Below are 24311 nucleotides of genomic sequence, written 5' to 3'. Positions count from 1 at the left end.
GTTGTTTTGTTGCTTTATGTTGATGATATGTTTGTTGCTAGCAATGATATGAGTGAAATCAAGCATTTGAAGCTTGATGTGTCCAAGCATTTTGCCACCAAGGATCTTGGAGTAATCAAGAAGATATTGGGCATGCACATCCATAAAGATAAAAAGCAAGGTAAGCTTTGGTTGAACTAATCTATGTACATTTATAAAGTTCTTGAGCGTTTCAATATAATTGATAGTAAACATGTTTCTACACCATTAGTTACACATTTTAAGTTGTATAAAAATGACTATTCAATGAATGAAGTAGATAAAAGTAAGAAGAAGAATGTTCCATATAATTCTACAATGGGTAGTAAGATGTATATGATGGTTTGTATTAGACCTGATATTGCCCATGTAGTAGGAGTTGTTTCCATATTTGTGTTTAATCCAGGCTAGGAATATTGGAAAGCAGTTAAGTGGATCCTTCGGTATTTGAAGGGGAAGGAAATGTATGTTTGTGCTTTAGAAACTCATCATTGGATGTTGTTGGTTATGTAGATGTGAATTATACAGGGTGCCACGACGCTAGAAGGTTTACCATTGAGTACATTTTAAATGTTGGTGGTAGTACAGTCAGCTGGATGTCAAGATTTCTAGATATTATTGCCTTGTTAACAACTGAAGTTGAGTATGTGGCATTGACATAGGTAGGAAAGGAAATGATTTGGTTGAGGAGGTTACTTGACTAGTTTGAGGTGAAATTGTGATAACCGAGTGCTAATCTTTTGTCTATGAATGTAGCTTATCACTCCAAGACAAAACATATATATGTCAAATACCATTTCATATGGTTGGCCCTGGAGCGTAGAGATCTACAGGTGTACAAGATTCACACTAAGAAGAACCTTGTTGATATGTTAACAAAGTTGTCTTAATTGAGAAGATTAAGGCTTTCTGTCACGACCCCAGCCCGACCCCTAAAACGTACACGATGGAGGATGGCCAAGTGCCCGCCCGTGATCTCGATGTAGCGTATGCCACTTAGGTTTGAGTGACTCAGCGCTTTGATAATGCGGTAAACGGAGCAAATGATAGAAAAGAACTAAAACAATAACTCAACTGGTTTGCTCTATTTACCTCATTATCAATGCATTGAGTCACTCCGACCTGAGTGGCACACGCTACATCGAGATCACGGACCCGCACCTGACCATCCTCCGTCGTGTACGTTTTGGGGGTCGGGGGCGGGGTCGTGATACTTTCGGGGTCGGAGGAAACGTAACCTCGAGAGGAAAGAGAGTAATGCATTAGTGGTTGTTTTAGAGGCTTGGTGATTTGTCTTCAAGTGGGTGATTATTATGTATGGGTGAATCCAAATCACAGATGTGGGTTTTATTTTTTTAAGTTTTATCTCTTGTTTTGATCCTTTAGATTGCAACTAATCCAAAGATTGTGATATTGTAGGAACATTCTCTTTAAATGAGTTTGTTCTATTTTGTTTAGAAAGAGAGATAGAGACTGCAATTGGGTTTTCTCTAGTAGGTTGTTGTATACACTCTTTTAAAGAGAAAAAGTGAGCAAAAGCTTGAGCTCCATTGTGGGTTTACTGTGTATCGTATTATAGTGAGAGAAAGTGTAAAAAAGAACCCATTTTTGGATGTTCTTAGTGCCCTATTTGGGGCCCTATTTAGAATGAGAAATGACTGCTGTAATTTAAAGCTTTGAGCCTTGATTTCACATTGTAATCTTCCCAAACCAATAAGTCAAGCCACGCACCATTCTCCCGTGGATGTAGATCACGATTTGTGACTGAAACACGGTAAATCATTATATTATGTGGTTGCATATTATTGTATTTTTATTCCATGATATTGTTGTGATGCCATATTGTTTCCATTGATGGCCTACGATACTTTGGATGCACAATAATTGTCAGTTTGATAAACCCATGCTGTAATTTCACCACCATCGATCCACAACAAGGTGGAGGAATCCAAATAGTTTTAGGCCAACATTTCATACTCCTCGACTTAAAAAGATGAGATAGAACCCCTCTTTTGTAATCAACAACCAACTCCAGGAGGTATGAAGAATGTTACTTAAAATTCGACTAAAGGGTAGTGACGAACCTTTGAAAGTCCTTCAGTTTATTTCTTTTCAAATCTCTCAAAAAACTGCTCCGTTAAGAATCATCCATATCGCCTTTCCAACCTTAGGAATTTGGACAAATGAGAACTATGTAAGAATGCCTGAGACATTAGAAGGCAACAATTATGGCATTTCCAGTTGACTGAAACACCAAGTCCAATATTAGAAGCAAAGGAACAATGCAAAAAGTAAATAAGATCCAGATTCTGGATCATTTTTTCACATTAAACAAACATTTGGCAAAATACCTTTTCTCACTTAATCAAATTATCGATTATCAAAAATTTCTCTTGTAATGGCAACCAAATAGAAGCTTGAACCTTATGGGGGATATGTCATCTCAAAATATTTAAAAGATTATTATTTGACCACCTCCAACGATTATTGAAGAGCAATCCATAAATTGACTTAACTGAAAACTAACCATCATTTTTCAATTCCCAAGCTAGCTCTTCCGACCCAGATTCTAAGATATAAACAGAGTTCAAACTATACATCAAGGAAATAAAATGCTCAAATAATCCACTGGGAATTTTATTGTAGAGAAATTGAATATTCTAAATTACTTGGCTACCCCTTCCCTCCACCACATCAAAAACTATGGCTTGAGGGGTCGCGACTATTTTAAAGACTTCCGAGTAAGATATATCCAAAAAAACATCCCCTAGCCATTTGAAATGCTAGAAGAAAACACTATCTCCTTGATCAACCATCTACCTAACATTCCTCTCAACAATATGTTTAGTAGAAAAAATCGCTTTCCACATGGAAAAAGGTATTAGCACCTTGTCTCCCACAATCAATCCACAAATGATGTCTATCCATCCCATACTTTGCTATGAGAATCTGACACCATAACTGATCTTGATGATGACCACTTTTCCTCCACCATTTGGACAATAGAGCTGTATTAACCAAATAAACCCTTATAATCCCAAGGCCACCTTGCTCTTTCGGAGTGCACACTCTATCCCATCTCAATAAGTGGAATTTTCATTTTTCATTATATGAGCTCCATAAGAAATTAAGCATCATACATTCAATTCCTCTCGCTACCACCCACGACATTTGCAACATTGGCATCAAATAAATAGAAAGATTAGCTAAACAAGCCTTGATTAGCGTAATCCTACCTCTTAAAGATAGATACTTGGGTTTTCAAAGATTCATTTTGCATTGTACTCTCTCAGTAACCTTATCCAAAGCAGATATCGGCAACCTTGAAGTAGAAATAGGCATTCTGAGATAGGTAAAAAGAAAAGATTCAATTGAACAACCCAAGCAATCAGTCAAATTCATCAATAAACTGTCATTTCAACCTATCCCAATTGAGAACGTTTTAGCAAAATTAACCTTAAAGCCTATAGCTACCTTACAACAGAAGAAATCGGTGAATATTAGATAGCTGCACTAAATCTGCCTTGAAACAACTAGATCACCTGCGACACCTCAAAACCTTGATATTGTCCCCTCTCTTCAACATTTCTAAGCATCAACATCATAGGATTTCTTGCCCCTTGTAGAGGTATTTGCAATCGTTCGAAGGAATCTGACCCCGGTTCTCAAGCTTCTGAAAATCCAAAGGGGTTGTTGACTTCCAATGTTCTTCCTTGCACAATATTACTGAGAAAATATTTGGGCTCTTAAAGATGTAATTTTCTGATTGTCCAAAAAAAAAGCTGTAATTTTCTGCACTCACAAGAGTTGTTCCTTATCCAATGAAGATACAAGTCAGGTTGGTGAATGCTGTTTGCACGCTGCATAACTTGGTCCAAGTAGAGACATGGTCAGCATCAAGTAGTAACTTATGAGTTGATGGGACCATGATTAAATATTTTTTTATTGTTATCATCTGTTCTTTTTATCGTTTTCGGCATTATTTATGCCTAACACTTTTAAATAGACCATTGTAATATGATAATATTACTGAGGAAAATTGCTTCATGTGATGGGGCCGCATTTTTACATTTGCCGTCTTCGAGGTATAAAGCATTCATTTTAAAAATGGATGCAAATAAGTGGTCTATTTAAAAATAACAAAAACTAGCTGTCCAAATGTTTATTATTTTTAATTTCCAAAATTTATTTATTTTTTCATATTCAAGATCTATATGTTAGATAATACATATCCTTAAAAATTAAGTTAAAAAATCCATCTCAAAAATAGATTTTTAAGAGGTAACTCATTTCTACATGGACTCATAGAAACCGTGTCCTACTATTAATGAAGTTTGTGGACAAAATTTATTACATATGTCAATTATAGGTTACTTTGTCTATACATGCACTCCATGTATTTATAGCCGCACGTGTGTGTTTGTGTAAGAGAAGTTGTCATAGAGAGAGAGAGAGAGAGAGAGGGAGAGAATTTGTAAGAAATGCATATAGAATACGACTTTTTTATTCAAATATTCTAACCATAAAGACATCTAATTTGTATAGAGAATCAAGTTCTTAACTGCAGTTGGACAAACCAATCAAACATCGGGGACATCAAATGTGGTTTCCTCGAATTGTATAAGAGAAAAAGTGAATTCTAAAAATTTATGAAATTTGTTATCAAACAGAAGCTCAGTGCTATAATTGGGTATTGTGATGTAATCATTTAGTAAATGTTCTTCATTTATTGTCAAGAGGGAGGGGACAATCCCACTGCAAAATGGCAACTGTAAGATTTGATTAAATTCTTGATAATCCTGAAATTGAGGCCTTTGTTTGGAAATTAAGAATCAAATTCTTTTATAATGCTTATATGGTGATTCTAAAGTGGATCTCAAATTTTGAAATGTGATAGTACTCTAAATAGGTCTTTTACCCCAAGAGTAAATACACAATGTGCTCTTGGTAGAGCATACCGAGTATAGAGTAAATGTGCAGTATGCTCCCTCCAGTGTAAAATTAAACACCCTCAATGCTTGCAGACATCATTGATGAGTATTGATGCTACTGTTGCATTGGATTCTCGAAACTTGGGGGAATCCTAACATGGAAGTACCATCCATTTTTTATTGTATAAAATAAGAGAAAAGGCTTGAGATTTTCCTTTCAAAACTTGCAAACAAAGCAATAAGCAATGAGCATTTATTGTTTGTATGCTTTAATGTCTTGAGTGTCCCACAAGAGCAAAATCATTAGGAGGATACATGAGAGGAAGATCACAACAAACCAAGCACTAACCTTTGTTTAAGGTGTCAATCATCAACACTCAATCAAGTGACCCAATTTTTAATTTCCCTTAATTAGAAGATGACATGGAATCAATATTACCAAGAAGAACTGGGCCCTACCACTCTAGTCGTACATTTACATGGGTGTATTTTAGTGAGGGGTGTTGCCACACCGGGCCTTGACAGGACCCAGGCTTTGTCCTAGTTCCTATAGGGCTAGCCGAGGCCCGTCCCTAGCCTTATCAGGGCTGATCTGAGCTTAAATAAAATTAAAAACAAAGCAAAAGAAAAAGAGGGTCGAGCCAACTAGGCTAGCCTTGAGCCAATCCCGACCCTCGGGTTGTAGTTGCTCAGCCCTGACCGGGTTGTCGGGCCACGTTTCGTGGACCAAGCCCTGATTTTAGGGTCGGGCTGACCAGGCTGGGCAGGGCCACCTGTCCAATTGCCACCTTTTTATTTACTTGCCTCGAGTAAGATGAGATGGAACCAAGATTGAATGCTCTCTCTCTCTTGTTGCGTGCATATATATATATAGTCAAAACTCAAAAAGCTTATTCTCGTCTAAAAAATAACATGCGGTTCTTCATAATGTTAGCTCTTCACAAAGCTTTCCACTCAGCTTCCCAAAACAAGAAAATGACAGACCCCTTTCGCCCTTTGGAGAAAGAGACCGTATGCACTTCAACTTTGAAATTTAATTCAAACATAACAAACTTATAAAATTCCTATCCTGAATTTGGGCTTTTCCTACAAATAATGATTGATAATTAAGGCTCATTCGAAGATGACCCCCACCAAATATAACCAGTCCTAATCTAATGGCGGAAAGGACTGAGAAAAAGCCCCATGTCTTTTGTGATGATGTTAAAAGAGTGAGAATTTTTAAGAGCTATGTACTCAATTTAGGTCACATTAGATCTAAGCATCTTATAAAGATAGACGACCTATGTTAATTAGGCTGAAAGAATACTATCTAAGTTGCGTTTTCAAAAAAATTTTCTTTTGTGATGGTTCATTAGAATGAAAAAAGTGAATATTTTAAAAGAAAAAATTTTATATAAGGATGCTACTTTATAATGTAGAACTACGGATGCCCCTCAAAAATCCATTGGAAAAGGTAGTTTAAATGTTGAAAAACCCTTTGTTTAATCATCTCGACATCGAGATGTATGATTATGATCTACTCAATTTACTTGCCACCCTTATATTTACTTGCCTCGAGCAAATTTTCAAGATTTCAGAAATAGTGCATTTTACAATATATTATCTACACCGTCCATTTTCAAGATTTTTATATGTTTATGGATCTACTGGATTTTAACCATTTTTTAAATTTAAAATTTTATAAATTTTATAATTAGACATAAAAATAGATTTTGAGATAATCGTAAGAACATATTACATCAAAATTATATACCATGATAAAATTTTAAGGTGCACCTTACATCTACACCTACGGATGTATCCATATGCCAAATGCACCCATTTTAAAATTTGGATCAAACAAATAGCCATAACATAGTTTTTGAAGGTTGTTGTAATATATTACTATACAACTGTTGTATGATTACTTACCGAAAAAAGTAACTGTTGCTTGAAATCACTGCACACACATGCACGCACGCACGCACACACACACACATATAGATGAAATAGTTTATACAGAACCTAGGCTCAAAAATTTCACAAGAAGAGGTTATTTTATGCCCAAATATCCTCAAATTCATCATCTCGACATCAAGATGCATGGACATGAGAAAAAAATGGATTTCAAGTTTTGGAAATAGTGCATCTGGTAACACATTTTTTTATCGTCAATTTTCAAGATTTCAAGTTTTCATAGATCTACTCAATCTACACTATTTTATATACTTTAAATTTTATAATTGAAAATAAAAATATATTTTAAAGCTATCACAAAGATTTCTAATATTGAAACTACCTTTCCCGATATTGTTTTAAGGTGCATTTTACTTTGATTGTTTAAAGCTTCGATTCTAAACAAAAGGCACACATCTCTCTCTTTAATTTTGTTTTGTTTGTTTGTTTGAGGGATTGGGAAGGGAAAAATAATAACAATTCTCTCTCTTATACATAACTATTTTCTTTCACCTCTTTCTATTTTAAATTTTTTCTGGGGAAAAATAATAACATATATATGTCACCCCTATATTTCGGTTGACTTATTGGAAAAGCGATGCAAGTAAATGTACAACAAGTCATCGATTTGGACAAATGAGACGGACTTATCTGTCTCTTTCTTGGATGGTCGGTAGGGCGACACACAGAAAATACCCAAGCCAACAGGATCCCATTAGCTTATGATCTTAAATTATGGTTCACAAAAAGAACGGCCCAGATTAAAAATCTAGAGGGGAGTGAAGAATATTTCTTCTATCGTCCAGCCGAGTCAACCGACATGAGACTACGAGACTATCCACTTGTGATGCGCCACATGTCGATTGATCATACGTTTCCGTACCCTCAATTTAGTCGTAAAAAGAGGAGAAAAGTAAAAAAAAACGTAAGTGATAGATTATACCATTGGCGGTAATAAGATATTGAGTTCTATTTTATTTTTTTGGAAAAGCTGTCAATGTTCTCCCTGCAACTACAAGTACTATCTTTTTTTTTATACAACCCTCCATTTTTTAATGGAGGGTTAAAATTGTCTCAATTACAATATCACGTCTCTATATTATTTTATTTTTTATTTTTTTTGTAAATTATTTTGACACCAAATTTTGGACGTCCGTTTCTCTATTAAATTCACAGTAATGAAAAATATAAAAAACATATTTTTAATAAAATAAAATGACCAAAATACTTTTAAAAGCTTCAAGGGGTATTTTGGTCATTATTTTTTATTAAAAAATTATTGTTAAATATTTTTTATAGGTGCGCCCCAATGAGAAGATGACACGTACCAAATATCATATTCAAAAAAATTGTATTAAAAAATCTAAAAATAAAATACTTTGAGACGTCGGATCTAAGATCAAACGGTGAATGGCTCTCTTGATAAAAAAATGGACTGCTAGATTGTAGAGGGAGGATGAAACTTCTATGTTGTTGGGGAACATAAAAAGCTTTCCCTATTTTTTTTAGAATATTCCATTATTTTATTAATCAAAAGAGATTACAATGGAATCAAGTAATCAAAACATCCCAACCAACCAAATCTTGCAGTGCACCTCCTCTCTTGGCTAAAGTATCCGCGATTTCATTTCCATCTCTATAAATATATTGGAAAGTCACAGTCATATCCAGGCTCCCCTCCATTATTTCCATCCATTCCGACCTCAACTTCTAATGAGGTCTAGAGACATAATTATACAAATTAACCACATTTAGGAAATCTCAATCTATCACACATCCTTCATGTAAGCCTCTATCTTTTAAAGTTTTGAGCCCCTTTAGCATCGCAATAAGATACGCTCATTGGCTGTTTTTATACCACACGGACTTGCAAAGCAGAAAATACACTATCTAAAGTGACTCATTACCACACCTCTAAAGCCTACTGTCCTCGGATTCCCTAAGACGCTCCTATCACAATTTAGTTTTGGGTTTTGTTAGAATGCACCACTTGTGGTGTAGGCCCTTAAAGTGCTCAATATTTTTAGATATTTAGATACCCTTATCTTATAATATCGTAACTTTTTGTTTAGGGGTATTTTAAGTAATTAATTAAGGGTAAACTAGAAATTCCTATTAAAAACAAAAACATTTATTAATAATAGTGGACAATAATATCACCGATATAGTGTGTGACATCACCCACGAGTTGCATTAATTGTTTTTAACCGCTAATAGAATGTCACTATTTTTTTATAAAAATATCAATTATGCCCTTCTAAATGACCAAAAATGCCTCTACTTGAAAATTTTGTATTACAATTCAATGGTATTTTAGTATCAAAAAATGTTGAGCACTTAACAAAACCCGTTAGTTTTATACTTCATAATCCATGAGCAATCCATCTTCTCTTGTACCTCACCTTCATTACGTTTTGTATCATTAAATTCTTCAGGTTCACTTCCATGTCAACCTTCGAGACCCCAAAACCTTCTTTTGTAATAGAGAACCAACTCCAAATTGTATGATGAATTTGGGTTATATTATTATCTTGGGTACAAGATCTCTATCATGGGTATCGAATGCTTTTCTCTTGTTGAACCCCCTAAAAAAAATAGAAAAACTTTGAATAGAAAAAAAAAAACACCCAAAAAACAAAAAACAAGAAAAGCCTTTGGTGGGAAAGAAATAATAGGTAGGGTTGATAACAGGGTGAGAGGAAATATCATCCCTTTTGCCGGGGCATGGGATGGGCCTTAAAAGATTGAGGAGTCAGTAATTTGAGGCCCACATTATCAATTCAAAATTCACGGTTGTTGAATCTGCCTCAAGCTTAATTTTGATTATCAGTTCAAAATTCACGGCTGTTGAACTTGCCTCAAACTTAATTTTGATAGTGGCTTGGGGCCTATGGCATAGCCACCAAAGAAAATGATGGGGGATGATCTAGTGTTTAGGAGCTCACCATAGGTAAGGTACACTCAGCATTGGCCCAAGGTGAGTCCACTTGCGTACTCGACCGAATTTTGCATTGGCCCAAAAGCCAGAACAATATGGCAGTTAAAGTAAAAGTAAAACCAAAAAATAAGAACAACTTTAAAAAACCCAAATAAGCTTAAAATGGTTTAGAAAAAGGGATAGTAAGTAATGCGACTATTTAATTTTGATATAAGGTGGTCACAATTACTTGTATCCATCCGATGTGAAATGTGATAATTTGAACGTGTCACACAAAGTTTGAGAATTTAAAAGTATAAAATAATAATTATTGTAAAAACACCAATCTTAACTAACAAATCAAAATTATATATTAAAAAAAATGTATACGACATTCCCATACTTGTTTCAATTTCTTGCATTTTAATAAAGTTTTTTTATGCAAGCTGTCAGCAACAAAGGCAGGAGGGAGAGAGCTTTTCGTCAAGAGTCCAAGTACACGGTTCAATGGTCTTGATTTTTTGAGAGAAGTTGCGAGGCTCAATCGAGTCAGTTATGAAATACTAATCTCTAAACCCATGTTTAAAAAAATGCCAAGTCGAACCGGACCCGCCCGGTTAGGTTCGGGAATAGCCATGGACGGATCGAATCGGCGAAAAAAATGAGAATCGTCCGGTTCTAGAGAGAACCAGACGATTCTGTACAGTGACTCGCCGATTCACTGTACAGTGAATCGGCGAGTCCCGTACGGAATTTTTTTTTTTTTTTTTTTTTTTTTTTTGTAATCCATGATAGATTTTTTTGTAATACTTGATCGAATTTTTTGTAATCCATGATCGAATTGTTTTTTTTTTTTTGTAATCCATGATCGAATTTTTTGTTTTTTTTCTTTTTTTGTAACCCATGATAGAATTTTTTGTAATCCATGATCGAATTTTTTGTAATCCATGATCGAAATGTTTGTTTTTTTTTCTTGTAATCCATGATAGAATTTTTTTTTTTTTTTTTTTTTTTGTAACCCATGATAGAATTTTTTGTAATCCATGATCGAATGTTTTGTAATACATGATCGAAATGTTTGTTTTTTTTTTGTAATCCATGATCGAATGTTTGTTTTTTTTTTTTGTAATCCATGATCGAATTTTTTGTTTTTTGCTTTTTTTGTAACCCATGATAGAGTTTTTTGTAATCCATGATTGAATTTTTTGTAATCCATGATCGAATTGTCTTTTTCTTTTTTTGTAATCCACGATTGAATTTTTTGTTTTTTTTGTTTGTTTTTTTTGTAATCCATGATGGAATTTTATGTAATCCATGATCGAATTTTATGTAATCCATGATCGAGTTTTTTGTAATCCATGATTGAATTTTTTGAAAATTTGTGATTTTTTTTTTTTAATCCATGATCGACTTTTTTTTGTTAATCCATGATAGAATTTTTTGAAAATTTGTGATTTTTTTTTTTAATTCATGATCGAATTTTTTTTTGTAATCCATGATAGAATTTTTTGAAAATTTGTGATTTTTTTTTTTTAATCCATGATTGATTTTTTTGAAAATTTGTTTTTTTTTTTTAATCCATATTATTCAAAGAGAAAATGAGAGAGATAATGATTCTGAGGCCACCCTATCCCAGCCATATTATTCACATATCGAGTCCCAACAGCAACAGTGTAGGGATGAGCACGACAGTGCAGGTGAGCATGAAGGATGGACAATCTTTGGGGATTTTAGATTGGGAACACAACAAAACACTAACACTCAGGGATTTGGGAATAGTCAGACGCCTGCTAATATCGATGATTCGTTTTTAGATCGAATCAATGAATTGTTAAACGAATTCAATCAATGGCACCAGCGTGACCAAGAAGAACAATAACGTCGTCTATCATTTTATTTTTAGATCATATGTTACTAATTTTATGCTTTATTGTAGTCCATGTATGTTGATATACTTATTCCATGATAATTATATGTTTATCCTTTTGTGTGATGTAAATTAAATGCTGAATGGCGGTTCATGCAAGGAAAGAACATATCAATATTCGCATATTCATTCAAAAACATGAAAATTCCTAATGGAGTACCCTCATTTCTTATTGAATTCCTAAAAAATAATATTTATAATGAATTTTAATAATTTTTTCGGATTTTTTTTAAGCTTTATTCTGACCGATTCACCCAATTCCCGATCCGGATCTCCGATTCGCCTATCCGAATCGGTTTTTTGGAAGCCCGATCCGGGTCACCAATCCGTTTTTTAAACCATTGCTCTAAACACAAGACCCATTCCTATTTGATGATTTATGTACGGACCCTCAAATTTTTCCAAAAATACTAAATGCTTTGCTTAATAGGTGGAAAGCACAAAGAAGGTAAGTTAATCCACTTTGTTTTTTCAGCCGAATGTTAATTTTTGTTTTTTAGTTTTTTTGGTTAGTATGGAAACTAAAATTAAAAGTAAAACTAAAAAAAATTAAAATTCGGTCCGAAGATCCACGAACTGAGGGGAAATTTTGAAAAAAAAAAAAGAAAAGAAGGTTGGCCGACATTCTTTATAATTTCTACCCATAAACGGAACATTTCGTATTTTAGGAAATTTTTAGAGTCCATATGTAAAGAAAAATTGTTTCATGTGGGCTGGACCGCATTTCTACAATATGCCGTCGTCGAAAGGTGTAAAGCATCCATGTAAAAACTAGAGGCAAATAGGTGGTCCATTTAAAAATAATTGTAACTAACAGTCCAAATGTTTTCTTAATTTAATTAGTATTTCTAGTTTTCAATTTTTTTTTTTTATATTCATGATCTCCATATTAAAGATTATATATTCTCTAAAAATTAGGATCAAATTATATTTAAAAATATATTTATTACCAAACCCACATTCCTACAATATGTGGTGCTCACGGCATAGAAACCGTGTCCCTGTGTAAGTCATTCTTTTTTATTTTAAACCAAAACGTAAAGCCCCAATCTATCACTGCTATCTCTAGCTCCAGAGCATCACCAATCTCCAGTCCTATGTATGTGTATGTATCACTAGCTCCAGAGCATCACCAATCTCCAGTCCTATGTATGTGTATGTATCAATGACTCTCCAGTCCTATGTATGTGTGTATCAATGGAACTGAAGTTCAATTTTTAGTATTGAACTGCTCATATATATATATATATATATATATATATATATATATATATATATATATATATATATATAAAGAGAGAGAAAGATTTCTATGCTTCCTCTACATCATAGAAGTTCTATCCTCCTCTTACCATCCAGCCGTTCAATTTTGATCAAGAGAGCCACTACCGTTTGATCTTAGATCCGACGTCTCAAAGTATTTTATTTTTAGTTTTTTTTATAAAAATTATATGAAAATGAAATTTGGTACGTGCCATCGTCTCACTGGAACGCACCTATAAAAAATATGAAAAATAATTTTTCGATAAAATATAATGATCAAAATACCCCTTGAAAATTTCAAAGGTATTTTGGTTATTTTATTTTAATAAAAATATTTTTTTATATATTTTTTGCTAGTGAAAGTTTAATAGAGGAATAGACGTCTAAAATTTGGTACCAAAATAGTTTATAGAAAAAAAATTAAAAATAAAATAGTGTAAAAACATGATATTGTGATTGGGGCATTCTTAGCCCTCCATGTAGAATGGACAGTCGAATAAGAGGGAGGATAGAACTTCCATGATGTAGGGGAAACATAAAAAACTTGCCCATATATATAGGTTTTATCTAGAGTTAACAACCCCTCAAAATATAAAGGTTAAAGTTAGAAGGGGTTGTGATGGGTGTATTTATAAAAAAGATCATTATTTTTTTAAAAAAATTATTTTAATAGGTAACTTAACTATTAAGCAAAAGTAAATTTGAAAGTTTAATAAAAGTACAATGGCATTTTAGAAGTTAGTGTCCTAGAATTTTATTTGTAGAATGCCATTATTTTTTAGTAAAAATTTCAACTTTACTTTTTATGGAGATGACAAAAATAACTCTTATCCTGTAGTAACATTACAAAATTGCTCTTACTTAAACATGAAGATATCATAAAAAATAATTTTTTTTTTTAAAAAATAGACTACAAAATTTGTAAATCCACCACTCACAACTCTGTCTATTTTTAACCATTGTAATTTGAAGGATTGTGAAGTTGAGATTATATATATTTATTACACGATAAAAACATTTATTACTCGATAATAATCTTAAAAAAAAATCTAAAACGGTAAATTTTAATAATAAAAAAAAAACTCAAATGAAAGATCTCTTTCTGATCGGCAACATTACTGAAAAGGTCGCAAAAATCTATCATTTTATTATATTTGAACATAATGATGAACCTTAAATATAGAAATTTAAAAACTAATACTCGTAGCCTAAGAAATATGATGAAAATTTGTCATTTTAATTTTAATTTTTGAGTGAGGTTTAAAACTTACTCAAATTTTCATTAGAATATCTAAAGGGTGCGGTTTTTATAGAGCCGATGCTCTAAACAAGCAAATTAAAGCCCCACCTTCATATAGTGTAGAGAAATGTAGTTTCAATACTAGAAATCATTGTGATAGCGTTAAAATATATTTTCTTCTTTAATTATAAAATTTCATGCTTAAAAAATAATGTATATCGAGCAGATCTATAAAAACTTGAAAATCTACAAAATTGACGGTCCAAAAATACATTACAAGATGCACTATTTACAAAACTTGAAATCCATTTTTTTCTCATGTCCATGCATATTGATGTCAAGATGATCAATTTAAAGATATTTAGGCATTAAAACAACCTCTTTAGTAAAACTTTTGAGGGGCGCTCTAATTGGATTGTTTAGAACCTCGGCTCTATAAAAACTTTTTCGATATCTATATAGGGTCGGATTTAAAGACTTCACTAAATAAAAGGCTATGGAAGGGAACATATGTTTATTCCATGACATAAAATATTATACAAATTTCATACAATCATTTTTCAATAAATCTTTATAAATACTTAGTGAAAAAGACCCAAGTGATGATATATCGATCAAATTTGTCAACAATAACATTACAATATCAATACTTGTCCGTAGGGTTTTAGAAAATACCAATCCAGATCGGAATCACCCCATTTGGGCATGAATCGATAAGACATGCCCAGTTCTCACCATATATCAGGAACCATCCCTTTCGACCCCACCTTTTATTTTTATTATTTTTCAATTTTTATTTTATAATCACTTTTTTTTATTTTATTGGGCAGTATATTAGGCCCGAGCACATATACAAGCTTGTTTTTTGGATCGCCCATCCATGTTTTAAAGGAAAATGTTTCTACATGACCTCAACAATGTATAAGTTAAACATGACCCTACTTAGCCATTTGATCTGAATCAAATGGCTATGATTGTATATATCACAATTTCACACCGAACACTGTTTTATTTTTCTTTTCTTTTTACCACCCAATATCTTTTTATGAAATTTTGTACACTCCATCATAAAATTAAGGCGGATCTAAAAAAAAAAATATTTTGATAAAAATAAATGACCAAAATGCTCCTTTAATTTTCAAGGGATATTTTGGTAATTTTTATCACCAAAAATATTTTTTTATTATTTTTATCATGTGCATCCATATCAGATCCATGCATACCCTAAATTTTGCTTCAAGATTATTTTAAAAAAAATTAAACCATTAATTGTTTGATCAAGATCTGACGTTTAAAAACTAGCTTGTAGCATTGACTCAAACCATCTCCGCCATCTACTCACATCTTAAGCTCACAAGTACTTGTAACCATCTGACGTGAAATCTAATAGTTTGGGTGAGTCACATAATTCGAAAAAATTTCTTCTAAATTTTAAATTTTACCAAATAAATAAATCCAGCTACCCAATTTCACATCTCAAAACCAATTGTGACCACCCAAAAGTAAATGGTCTGATAAATTTAGAGGTGGTTATAACCTTATAAATACCATAAAGAAAATATAATACAAGGGTTAAAATTACCACTACACTCCCAACGAGAGCTTACAAGCTCCATCCGGTTACTTTAAAATTTTCACTGGTGACATACAGATGTCATTTTATTATTTGTCAGGGCAATCAATCAGTGACGTGTCAAGGTCGGGAGACGTCACATGCAGTGTAAAACACAGTAGATGTCACCTAAAGTGGAGCAGGAATATTAACGTACTAACGTCTAAACCCTAATTCTTACCCCCCATCTTAATCTAATTGCCTGTACGTTGTTTACTTGCTATGGAGCGTTATGAGGGATCACTACTTTCGAGGAGTATCATTGATATAAGAATTGGGATACGAGGGCATTTTTGGTATTTGAGGTTAACGTACGCACGCACTCGAGGACAATTTGACCAGGCAGGGGGAGAAAACTACAAAAATTAAGGCATGAGATAAAGGCAGTATGCACAATCAATGCCCCCACCACCCTAAATTTCAAAGCCCACCCTCCCTTTTAAAAGCATCACCTCCCCTTCCCTTATCTCTCTAAAGCCCACTCCTCTCTCTCTCTCTCTTTTCAAGTGTTCATAAATTAAAAAATTTTATTATTGATCATCTCAATTTCAAGATATATAAATATATTAAAAAATAAATAAAAAAATAATACATTTCCAAATAAATTATTTTAGTCTATTTTTAAAATGTTCAAGTATTACTAAATCTACTCATTTTATATTATTTTAAAATTTTAAAAATTCTTAATTAAAGTTGAACATAAATTTTTAAGCCAGTGTAAAATTTCCCAGGCGAAACTACATCTTCTTCTTAGATGTATGCCTTGCTTGTATAGTATAAGTTGGGCCTCGCATACAAACCCCAACTTATTTTGGATGACCAAAATACCCAACAATGATTTTTTTACATTAAATTCCTCCGGTTTTTTATATTGAAGCTATGCTACTGTATTAGCCGAATCAGTAAGACCCTCATAAGCCAAATGCGGAGTTAAGTTAATATTTCTTTAACCTTCCAATCGAGATTAATTAAATAGCTATTGTCTCCATCTCGGATTCAAATCTTAGAAATATATTCCAATTGAATTACATGTCGAGATGGCGTTTGTCCGCATTCCCAAAACTGAATTTGGGGCGAGATTTTAGCGCTCTCACTCTACTGGTTTTCATGGGTATCATCCACAATTCCATAAAGCTTAGAAGAATAGAAGTGATGCCATTAAAATTATGAACCATTTTTATTCATGACATTGTTGCAACATCCTCTCTCTTTCTCTAACCAGGAACCACCAGACATCGAAGTCTGGACTACAAAGATCCATTCTCATAGCTTCCAATATGTGTATATATAGATTCATATTTACACACACTGTCTCTCCCCAGATAACCATCTCTCTCTCTCTCTCTCTCTCTCTCTCTCTCAAATCCAATATCCAAACCCCAATGAATTGTACATTCTTTCTCAACTTCTCAAGAAGAGGAAGGGGGTTTGTACAAATAGGCCGGCCTCATAAAAGAAAAGAACAAGAAAATATTGAAAATCAGAAGGAAATGAAAAGAATGGTGAGGCTGAAAAATTGAAAGGAAAAAAATAAGGAGAAAACCTCGCTAACGGGCCCCTCTGGAAATGGCGATGGCTCTGGTTCTGTCTAAGTGAGTTATTGAGTGCCATGAAGCCAGTTCGAGACATGGATCGAATATGTATGAATCAGCAAAATGAAGAAGGGGGGAAGGGCAAAAGAATGCAATTTCTTTTAGAGGCTGTAATGTCTCACTGAATACTCTAGCACTTGCTCGGTTGGGCATATCATCTCTTTAACTCTGCAACCATTTTTGTAGATTTTGAAGGTTGGAACAATCCTCACATTCTCTGCATTTGCAACAGCTGGGCTCTCATTGATATCAACCTAAAACCATGATTTTGCAAGAAAAACTCAATCAAATCTCAGAGGTCTGGGACAGAATAGAACTGCAAAAAGGACGAGTGTGTGTTCTTTCCATTGATAACAAATACCTTCATCCTAGAATCACAAATAGTAAAACCCATACACCAAAATAAAAAAGCAATATTTCTGCATGACCTCAGATTAATATAGAATTTTGCAGTGTTACCTTGAGAAAATTGACAAAAGGGTATCTCTCACACAGAGCATCGACAAAGGGAGAGATTTGCTCGCATTGGTAGTTCGAGGAGGCTTTGAAATGCACAACTGACACCCCTGAAATTCGATTGAGATCTGTAACTGTCCATAATGAGAGAGAGAGAGAGAGAGAGAGAGAGAGAGAGAGAGAGAGAGCATTGTCTAGGAATGTGCAGTTCCAAACAGAAAACTACCCATGGGATGTAACAATAAAAGCACAGACCACTGGTGTAGTTTGAATACAAAATTCCACTCTATGTAATCTGCAATCTTTAAGATAATACCGAGATTACTTAAGGATAGATATTTTCATACTTCGCTTATATAAAGTGCATGTGATTGAGGTAGAAGTTTACCAGGTAAAGAAATGGCGGCTCTGAATTGTTCCCTTCCTGAAACTGCCTCTACTTCACCCCCAAATTTCATATTGTGAACATCCTCACCACGAGACTTTTTAAGGGCAACCTGTGCGTGGAATAGAGCCTCAGCTACAGAGCTGTCCCCAGGGAGCTCTTTCCTCAAAATCTCATAATCACGCACAGCTTCTGCCCATTTCTCTAACTGTGCATCACCATGAATAAAACTTCTTAAAGGCCAATTCACAACTAAGTGAACAATGAATTACGATAGCAAGCAAAATGTGATTCTTTTCTTGTTGATAGATGAAAGCGCGCGTGCACATACACAGATAGAGAGAGAGAGACCTCACCTCTCCATTATAGGTGGCTCGTCTGAGAATGGCTTTGGTATACTTGGGACGAAACCTGAGAGCCTGATTACAGTCCTCAATGGCCCGTTCCCATTGCCCAAGCTTCGCCCTACAAGCCGCTCTATTGCAGTAAAGCAAAGGGTTTGATGGGTCACATTCAAGGCCTTCTCCATAAGCTACACAAGCCTCTATAAACTTGCCCATGTTAAAGAGATCATTCCCCTTTGCCCTAACCCTTACTACGTTCCTTGCCCGATTGGCCATGGCTGCAATCTCAGAGCTTCGAGGGTCGATCTGAGAAGCTCTCTCGATAGCTGAAACTGCTTGATCAAACCTGCAAACCAATTGTATCCATTCTAAAACTCAGTCACATGAACCCTTACAAATCCTAAAAACTTTTTGAAACTTTTGATTAGGAGATCACCTTCCTAAAGTCATATCAACCTGAGATCGGACGAAGAAGAGGTAAGAATTGCCATTCATTCCGAAGAATTTTGGGAGAGACAGTGATGTGGAGGAGAGCTCAAAATTTTGCACACTTGATAAGGCAGCATCAGCCTCTTCGGGTCGATGGAGCATGAGCAGGGCTTCCGCTCTACATGCAAAGAGCTGTGATAAAGTACATAAATGTACATTTTAGAGGGTTATTACATGCTTCTCATTAAAGAAGTCATATTAGATTGAGTTTCGATTTTTTGTGATTAATTTTACATCACAAGATTCCGGGAGAGACAGAGTTTTGGGACATGCAGATCATCGAATGCTTGAAATAATTTCAGACACATGTAGGGTACACATCATTTGAAGGTTATAACATCGTTTGCTTTCTTTCTTGTGGTGGATAGAAATTATCAGAATGAAAATAGACCTACATTAATACAAGTATAGACAAATGAATGTTTGCTACCGAGGCAAAGAGTTGCACCAAAACAGTTGCTTCACTTGGTTTTCTCTATATGATAAATAATGTTCCAATTTGAAAGACCCACAATCACAAAATGCAAGTCCAAAGAAAGGATAATCAAAAGAAGAGTCATGTTTTACCACTATAGATGCTAAAACAACAGATTGTGGTTGCATACAAACGAGAGCTTCAAATATTTATGTCAAGGAGTTTTTCAACCTGAGGACAGGACTCAGCTCCAGCTGCAATGGCTGCATCTCCTTCCCTTAATGCACTCTTCCAATCACCAACCTTTCTAGCATCAGCACACTGGTTTACATGCCTCTCCACTGTTTGAATTCTCCTTAACTCATTGGAATCCGGTGGATTTCCGGCAAGACACAAATGTTTCCAGGCATTCTCAACCTGACCCAATCTGCATAAAATACCAAAATTCATGAGAGAAAAGAAGAGACAATCAATAGGGGCAGGAATAAGTTTGGTGCTTTCATGGGACAGGAAAAACATGAAATATGGAGAAGTCGAGACCCATTGTTCCGAAGATCCCACATTGTTCCTTGAAGCAAATACTAAGCTAGACAAAAATGGAAGACGAATAGAAAAGAATAGAATGCACCTGGGAAAAGAAAAGGAGAATGAATAAATATAATCATTATGAGATTAAGTTTCAATCAAACAAGTCAAGGGGTTCGATTTCAAAGAGTGCCATAAACAACTAAAAACTTCAGCCCCAAGCAAATTAATCAATGGGGCTGGTCATTGGGAGAGGGCCATGAACAACTAAAACTTTAGCCCCAAGCAAGGTCACTGAGAGAGAGAGAGAGAGAGAGAGAGATGAAAAACTAAAGCTTCAGTCCCAAGCAAATCAATCACTGGACTGGTCATTTTTCCTTGTCAATTCAAAAGAGGAAACAAATAAAGCAGATCTTGCTACATAAAGGAAAACATATAGAGAACAAAACAAATAAAGCAGATCCATTGCTACATAGAAAGAAAACAAATAGAGAAACAAAAAATACCACACTTAACTATCAAGTAAAACTATAGCACCCCAAAAATCCAAAGGACTCATAAAACAGAAATCCGCAGCATTGCCCATAAACTTTTTCCAGAGGGAAAAAATAGCCAAATACAGATCAGAAATAACAAAGAGGACAAAGGAAATATACAATAGGACGGCAAAACAGTTCATGGATCCACAAAGGCCAGACCTTTCTCTACAAATCCAAAACCAGATACATCTATGAAACTGAAAGAAAAGGCAAAAAAAAGAGTTCAGACCAACGGTACAGAATGTATTGAAAACAAAAAATAAGAAAAATGTGAGCAAAGATTTCTCCAGAGTCAACAGCAATGAACAAAAGCCATGAATTTCTCTCCCAAAGGATTTCTAATTTAACAAAAAAAGGCATAAATTCTCCATCTACACATGCTAACAAGAACTTAGAAAAGATGAAAAGCAAGGCTGAAAAATAAATGCAGACCAACAGCAAACTGTGATACGAAAAAACTGAAAACCAAAATCCCCAAAAATCAGATATGAACCAGAAAAGCTCATTGCTTTTATTTTCCCAAAAGAAAAAGTTAATTTCCCTAAAACCACGACACCACAGACAGGGAGGAGAGACAAACCAAGAATAAGAGAAATGCAGATCAAGTCAAACAGTGTAGATGAGAGAGAAGATACCCAAAACAAAGATCCACCCAAGAGAGAGAAACAGCCCTAACCCCATTTCCGAAACCCAAAAAAAAATTGAAATTCAAAAAGAAAGAAAGAAGAAAAAGCAGCCATCCCCTCCCACCTCAAATGCAAAGACGCCAGCCTCTGGTGAACCCTCAAATAGGTTGGGTCGATTCGCAGAGCTTCCTCGCACTCCCTGACTGCCTCCCACACCCTGCCCAACCCCGCCAATGCGGCCGCCCTGTTCCCGTGGCAGGCTGCATTTTCAGGTGCCATTGCTATTGCCCTCTCATAATGCACTAACGCCCTCTCCATATTCCCCTTCCTATACTCCTCATTCCCCTTCCTCTTCACCTCTTCCACGTTATTGATATGGCCACTCGCCCCAGCCATGGTCTCTCCCCCTCCGCCTGCCCTCCCGCCCCTCACCACACTCCCGTGTCCATAATTCCCTGTTCCAGACCCCAACACATCGCTGCGAGACCCCCGCAAGTTCTGGAGCTTCCCAGAAGATGGCTGGACCTTTCCAGACGGCACAATGTTCCCACTGGGAAGCACATTGCCCGTTGCGGGAATCTGGCCCACAACCAGGCCGGTGGCCGCCGCCTTCACCGGATTCCGCCTTGAATCCGGCGAGCACAGTATGTTGCCAGTGACTTGCCGCTTCGTGCAGACACTCTCGGAATCTCCCGAATCCGTGGGCTTCTTCAATGAGTCGCCAGAATCCGAGGGCTTCTTGACAGAAAGCGTAGATTTTCCAGTGACCGAAGAGCCGGAGGAGCTGGTGGTGGAGCTGGAGGCGCTTCCCTCCGGAATCTGACCCATGAGCGGGGAGACCGGAGAGCCGAGGCCCGGCTCTTTGGAGTCCGGCTTGTCGGCCGTCACTTCCAGCCTTCCGATCAGAAGGTCCAGGTCCATCGTCGGCCGGGCTTTTCTCCGGTGGTCTGGATCTGACATTTTGCCCCTCCCTCACTCTGCTGGGCTCTCTCTCTCTAGAAGCCCTCCTCCCCTCTCTCTATAGAGGCAACTTCAGAACCAGATTCAGAGAAAGGGGGGGAGAGAGAGGAAAGAAGGGCAAATGGAAGCGGGGGGCATTTAATAAACACGCATATGCGACGAGAAATTTGCGTTTTTTCCTTTCTCTTTTTTTTTTTTATTTTCTCTTTTTAGTTTTTTTTTTTTTTTGTCTTTCTTTTATATGTTTTATTTTGTTGTGGGGCGGTTTTAAAAGGGTAGAAAATGATGGGGTTCCCGTGAGGAAGAGAGAAGCAAGGAATGAATGCTGCTTCCTCTCCTCACCTTCTTCACGAGACACTTCCTTTTCCCCCGCCTTTTACTTTCGGTTTTTATTATTGATGAAAGCGCTTCTGTCGGAGCATATACTGTATATTTACTCCCTCAGTTAAAAGATTTATTACGTAGATTTTTTGATCGGAAATTTTGAAAATTTCTCAAGAATTAACATATGATTATTTTCAAAAAATAAAAAATAAATTTTTAGTTTTTGGGCACGTACTTCTCACCCTTCAAAAATTAGACTAATCTTGAATATTTTTTTGATTTATTTAGAAATTTTTTAGTGATGTTAATCTATGAGTTCAAGATATTACATCCCAAAATTTGGGGTCCTAAAATTACTCATAGAGTCCCAAAATTGGGGGTCCTAAGAGTTTTATACGATGGAGTAAACAGCCAATATTACCCAAGAGTATAAAATCTTTTCTCATTATTTATTTATGGGCACATATCATGTGATCCCTCTGTAGCAGTAGCATAGTTTATTTTTCGCTCCCTTGGTCAGAAGAATTATTTGGGAGGATTTTTTCATACGAACTTTTGGAAACCACCTAAAAATTCCTGGATGATTATTCTAAAAAGAAAAAAATAGAGTTTTGTCACACTTAAATCTCACTATCAAAAAATTGGATGGTCTCTATTCAATTTCAAGGCCTCATTTTTTTCTAGTGCAAAGAGACAATACAATTAAAAAAAATAAATTGTCGACATTAATCTATGGGTCGAAAGGGTAAGGTAGCTACAATTTAAATTCCTAAAATTAAAATTATTTCTAGGTGAGATTTTATCCAAGGGAGTAAATACGCATTGTAATCCCTTGGGAATAGAGTATTTTGGTTTCTTTTTAAGCTTGGTTTTCAAAATATTCAAGCGGAACAGTGGATAGACTCTACTCTCTTTGGTAGGTATGGGCCGGGAGCAAGGGCCGTTTTTCTGTCGAAGGTTAGCGTACATTTTCCTGTCGTCACTGTACGTAAATTGAGGGCTTTAATGGAATATCTCATAAGATTTGGGCTCTGACACAGCACTTATCTTCCAAACACGGCATTTTTGGTACATGCTTCGTAGACCCGCGCCCGGTAGAGTGATACTCATTTGGGGACAGAAAGAGGGCATTTTTGTCATCTGCTTCTTCTCAGCCACTGTGGGCTGGAAACGGGCCGGGCTATTAGTTCTAAAAACGTACGGCCTAGACCAGCAAATGCGGCCCAAGGGCCAGGCTAGGCCCAGTGCCGACCTAGTATGATTTTTTCTTTTGCTTTTTTGTCATTTGCGTTTAGCCCGTCCCGACCCTAACTATGCCAGGGCCGGGCAGGCATGTCTCGTTCTCACCCTTCACGCGGTCTGTTTCCTTCTTTTGTTTAATGCGATTTAGGTCATGCCATATTACATATCGCTATGAGATCTCGGATTGGGAACCCAATCAAAATGCCCATGATTCCTCCAATTTTTTCAATGCTCATTCAATGTTTTACTAATTTATTTGATTTTTGAGGAATTATTGCGCATTCTCTAGCTCATCCTCTCAAAACTTTCGATGTTTTAGTAATTTATTTGATTTTTGAGGCATTAGTGTGTATCCTCTAGCTCACCTGAGTATACCACTTGTCGGACATACTCAAGACTCCTTCCCTTGTGAAACTTCAAGAATCAATGACGATTTGGAAGTACCACTTGTGTTCTAGTTAAGGTTTAAGTTTTTATTCTCACCTAACCATTTAAAAAACGGGCAGGAACTTCATTTAGTGAATTATTAGAAAAAAAACAAAACTTATGAATAAATGAGTCATTATTT

The 24311-nt window shown here is 35.5% G+C and overlaps 1 protein-coding gene and 1 long non-coding RNA gene across 10 annotated transcripts; both read right to left on the bottom strand.

Moving 5' to 3' along the window:
- Nucleotides 1–2633: 2633 nt before the first annotated feature.
- On the bottom strand, nt 2634–3542 carry LOC148783854 (uncharacterized). Its single transcript, XR_016044566.1, has 2 exons — nt 3493–3542; nt 2634–3361 (listed from the first exon to the last, which is right to left on the bottom strand). It is a non-coding gene; the product is annotated as an uncharacterized LOC148783854 (long non-coding RNA).
- A 13457-nt stretch (nt 3543–16999) lies between these two features.
- On the bottom strand, nt 17000–22308 carry LOC18442142 (TPR repeat-containing thioredoxin TTL1). Of its 9 annotated transcripts, none has more exons than XR_016055480.1 (7): nt 21342–22297; nt 19759–19954; nt 19080–19244; nt 18636–18969; nt 18283–18487; nt 17898–18004; nt 17000–17692 (listed from the first exon to the last, which is right to left on the bottom strand). XR_016055480.1 is itself a non-coding variant. In XM_020672316.2 (7 exons), exons 1-7 carry the CDS (start codon nt 22175–22177, stop codon nt 17540–17542), a joined length of 2034 nt encoding a protein of 677 aa, XP_020527975.2. In that variant the 5' UTR covers nt 22178–22308; the 3' UTR covers nt 17000–17539. The 9 variants fall into 9 exon arrangements, 7 of the variants coding, with proteins under 7 accessions (XP_020527975.2, XP_006852428.4, XP_088722715.1 ...); XR_016055499.1 differs by having other exon boundaries at nt 19080–19230; nt 21342–22283; XM_020672316.2 differs by having other exon boundaries at nt 17898–18022; nt 19060–19244; nt 21342–22308.
- Nucleotides 22309–24311: the final 2003 nt, after the last annotated feature.

Source organism: Amborella trichopoda, chromosome 1 (assembly GCF_054954075.1).
Source record: "Amborella trichopoda isolate Santa Cruz 75 chromosome 1, AtrichopodaSantaCruz75HAP2 v2.0, whole genome shotgun sequence".
Taxonomy (NCBI): Eukaryota; Viridiplantae; Streptophyta; class Magnoliopsida; order Amborellales; family Amborellaceae; genus Amborella; species Amborella trichopoda.
The sequence above is the reverse complement of the archived record's forward strand: the minus strand, read 5'-3'. Positions and strand labels throughout refer to the sequence as shown.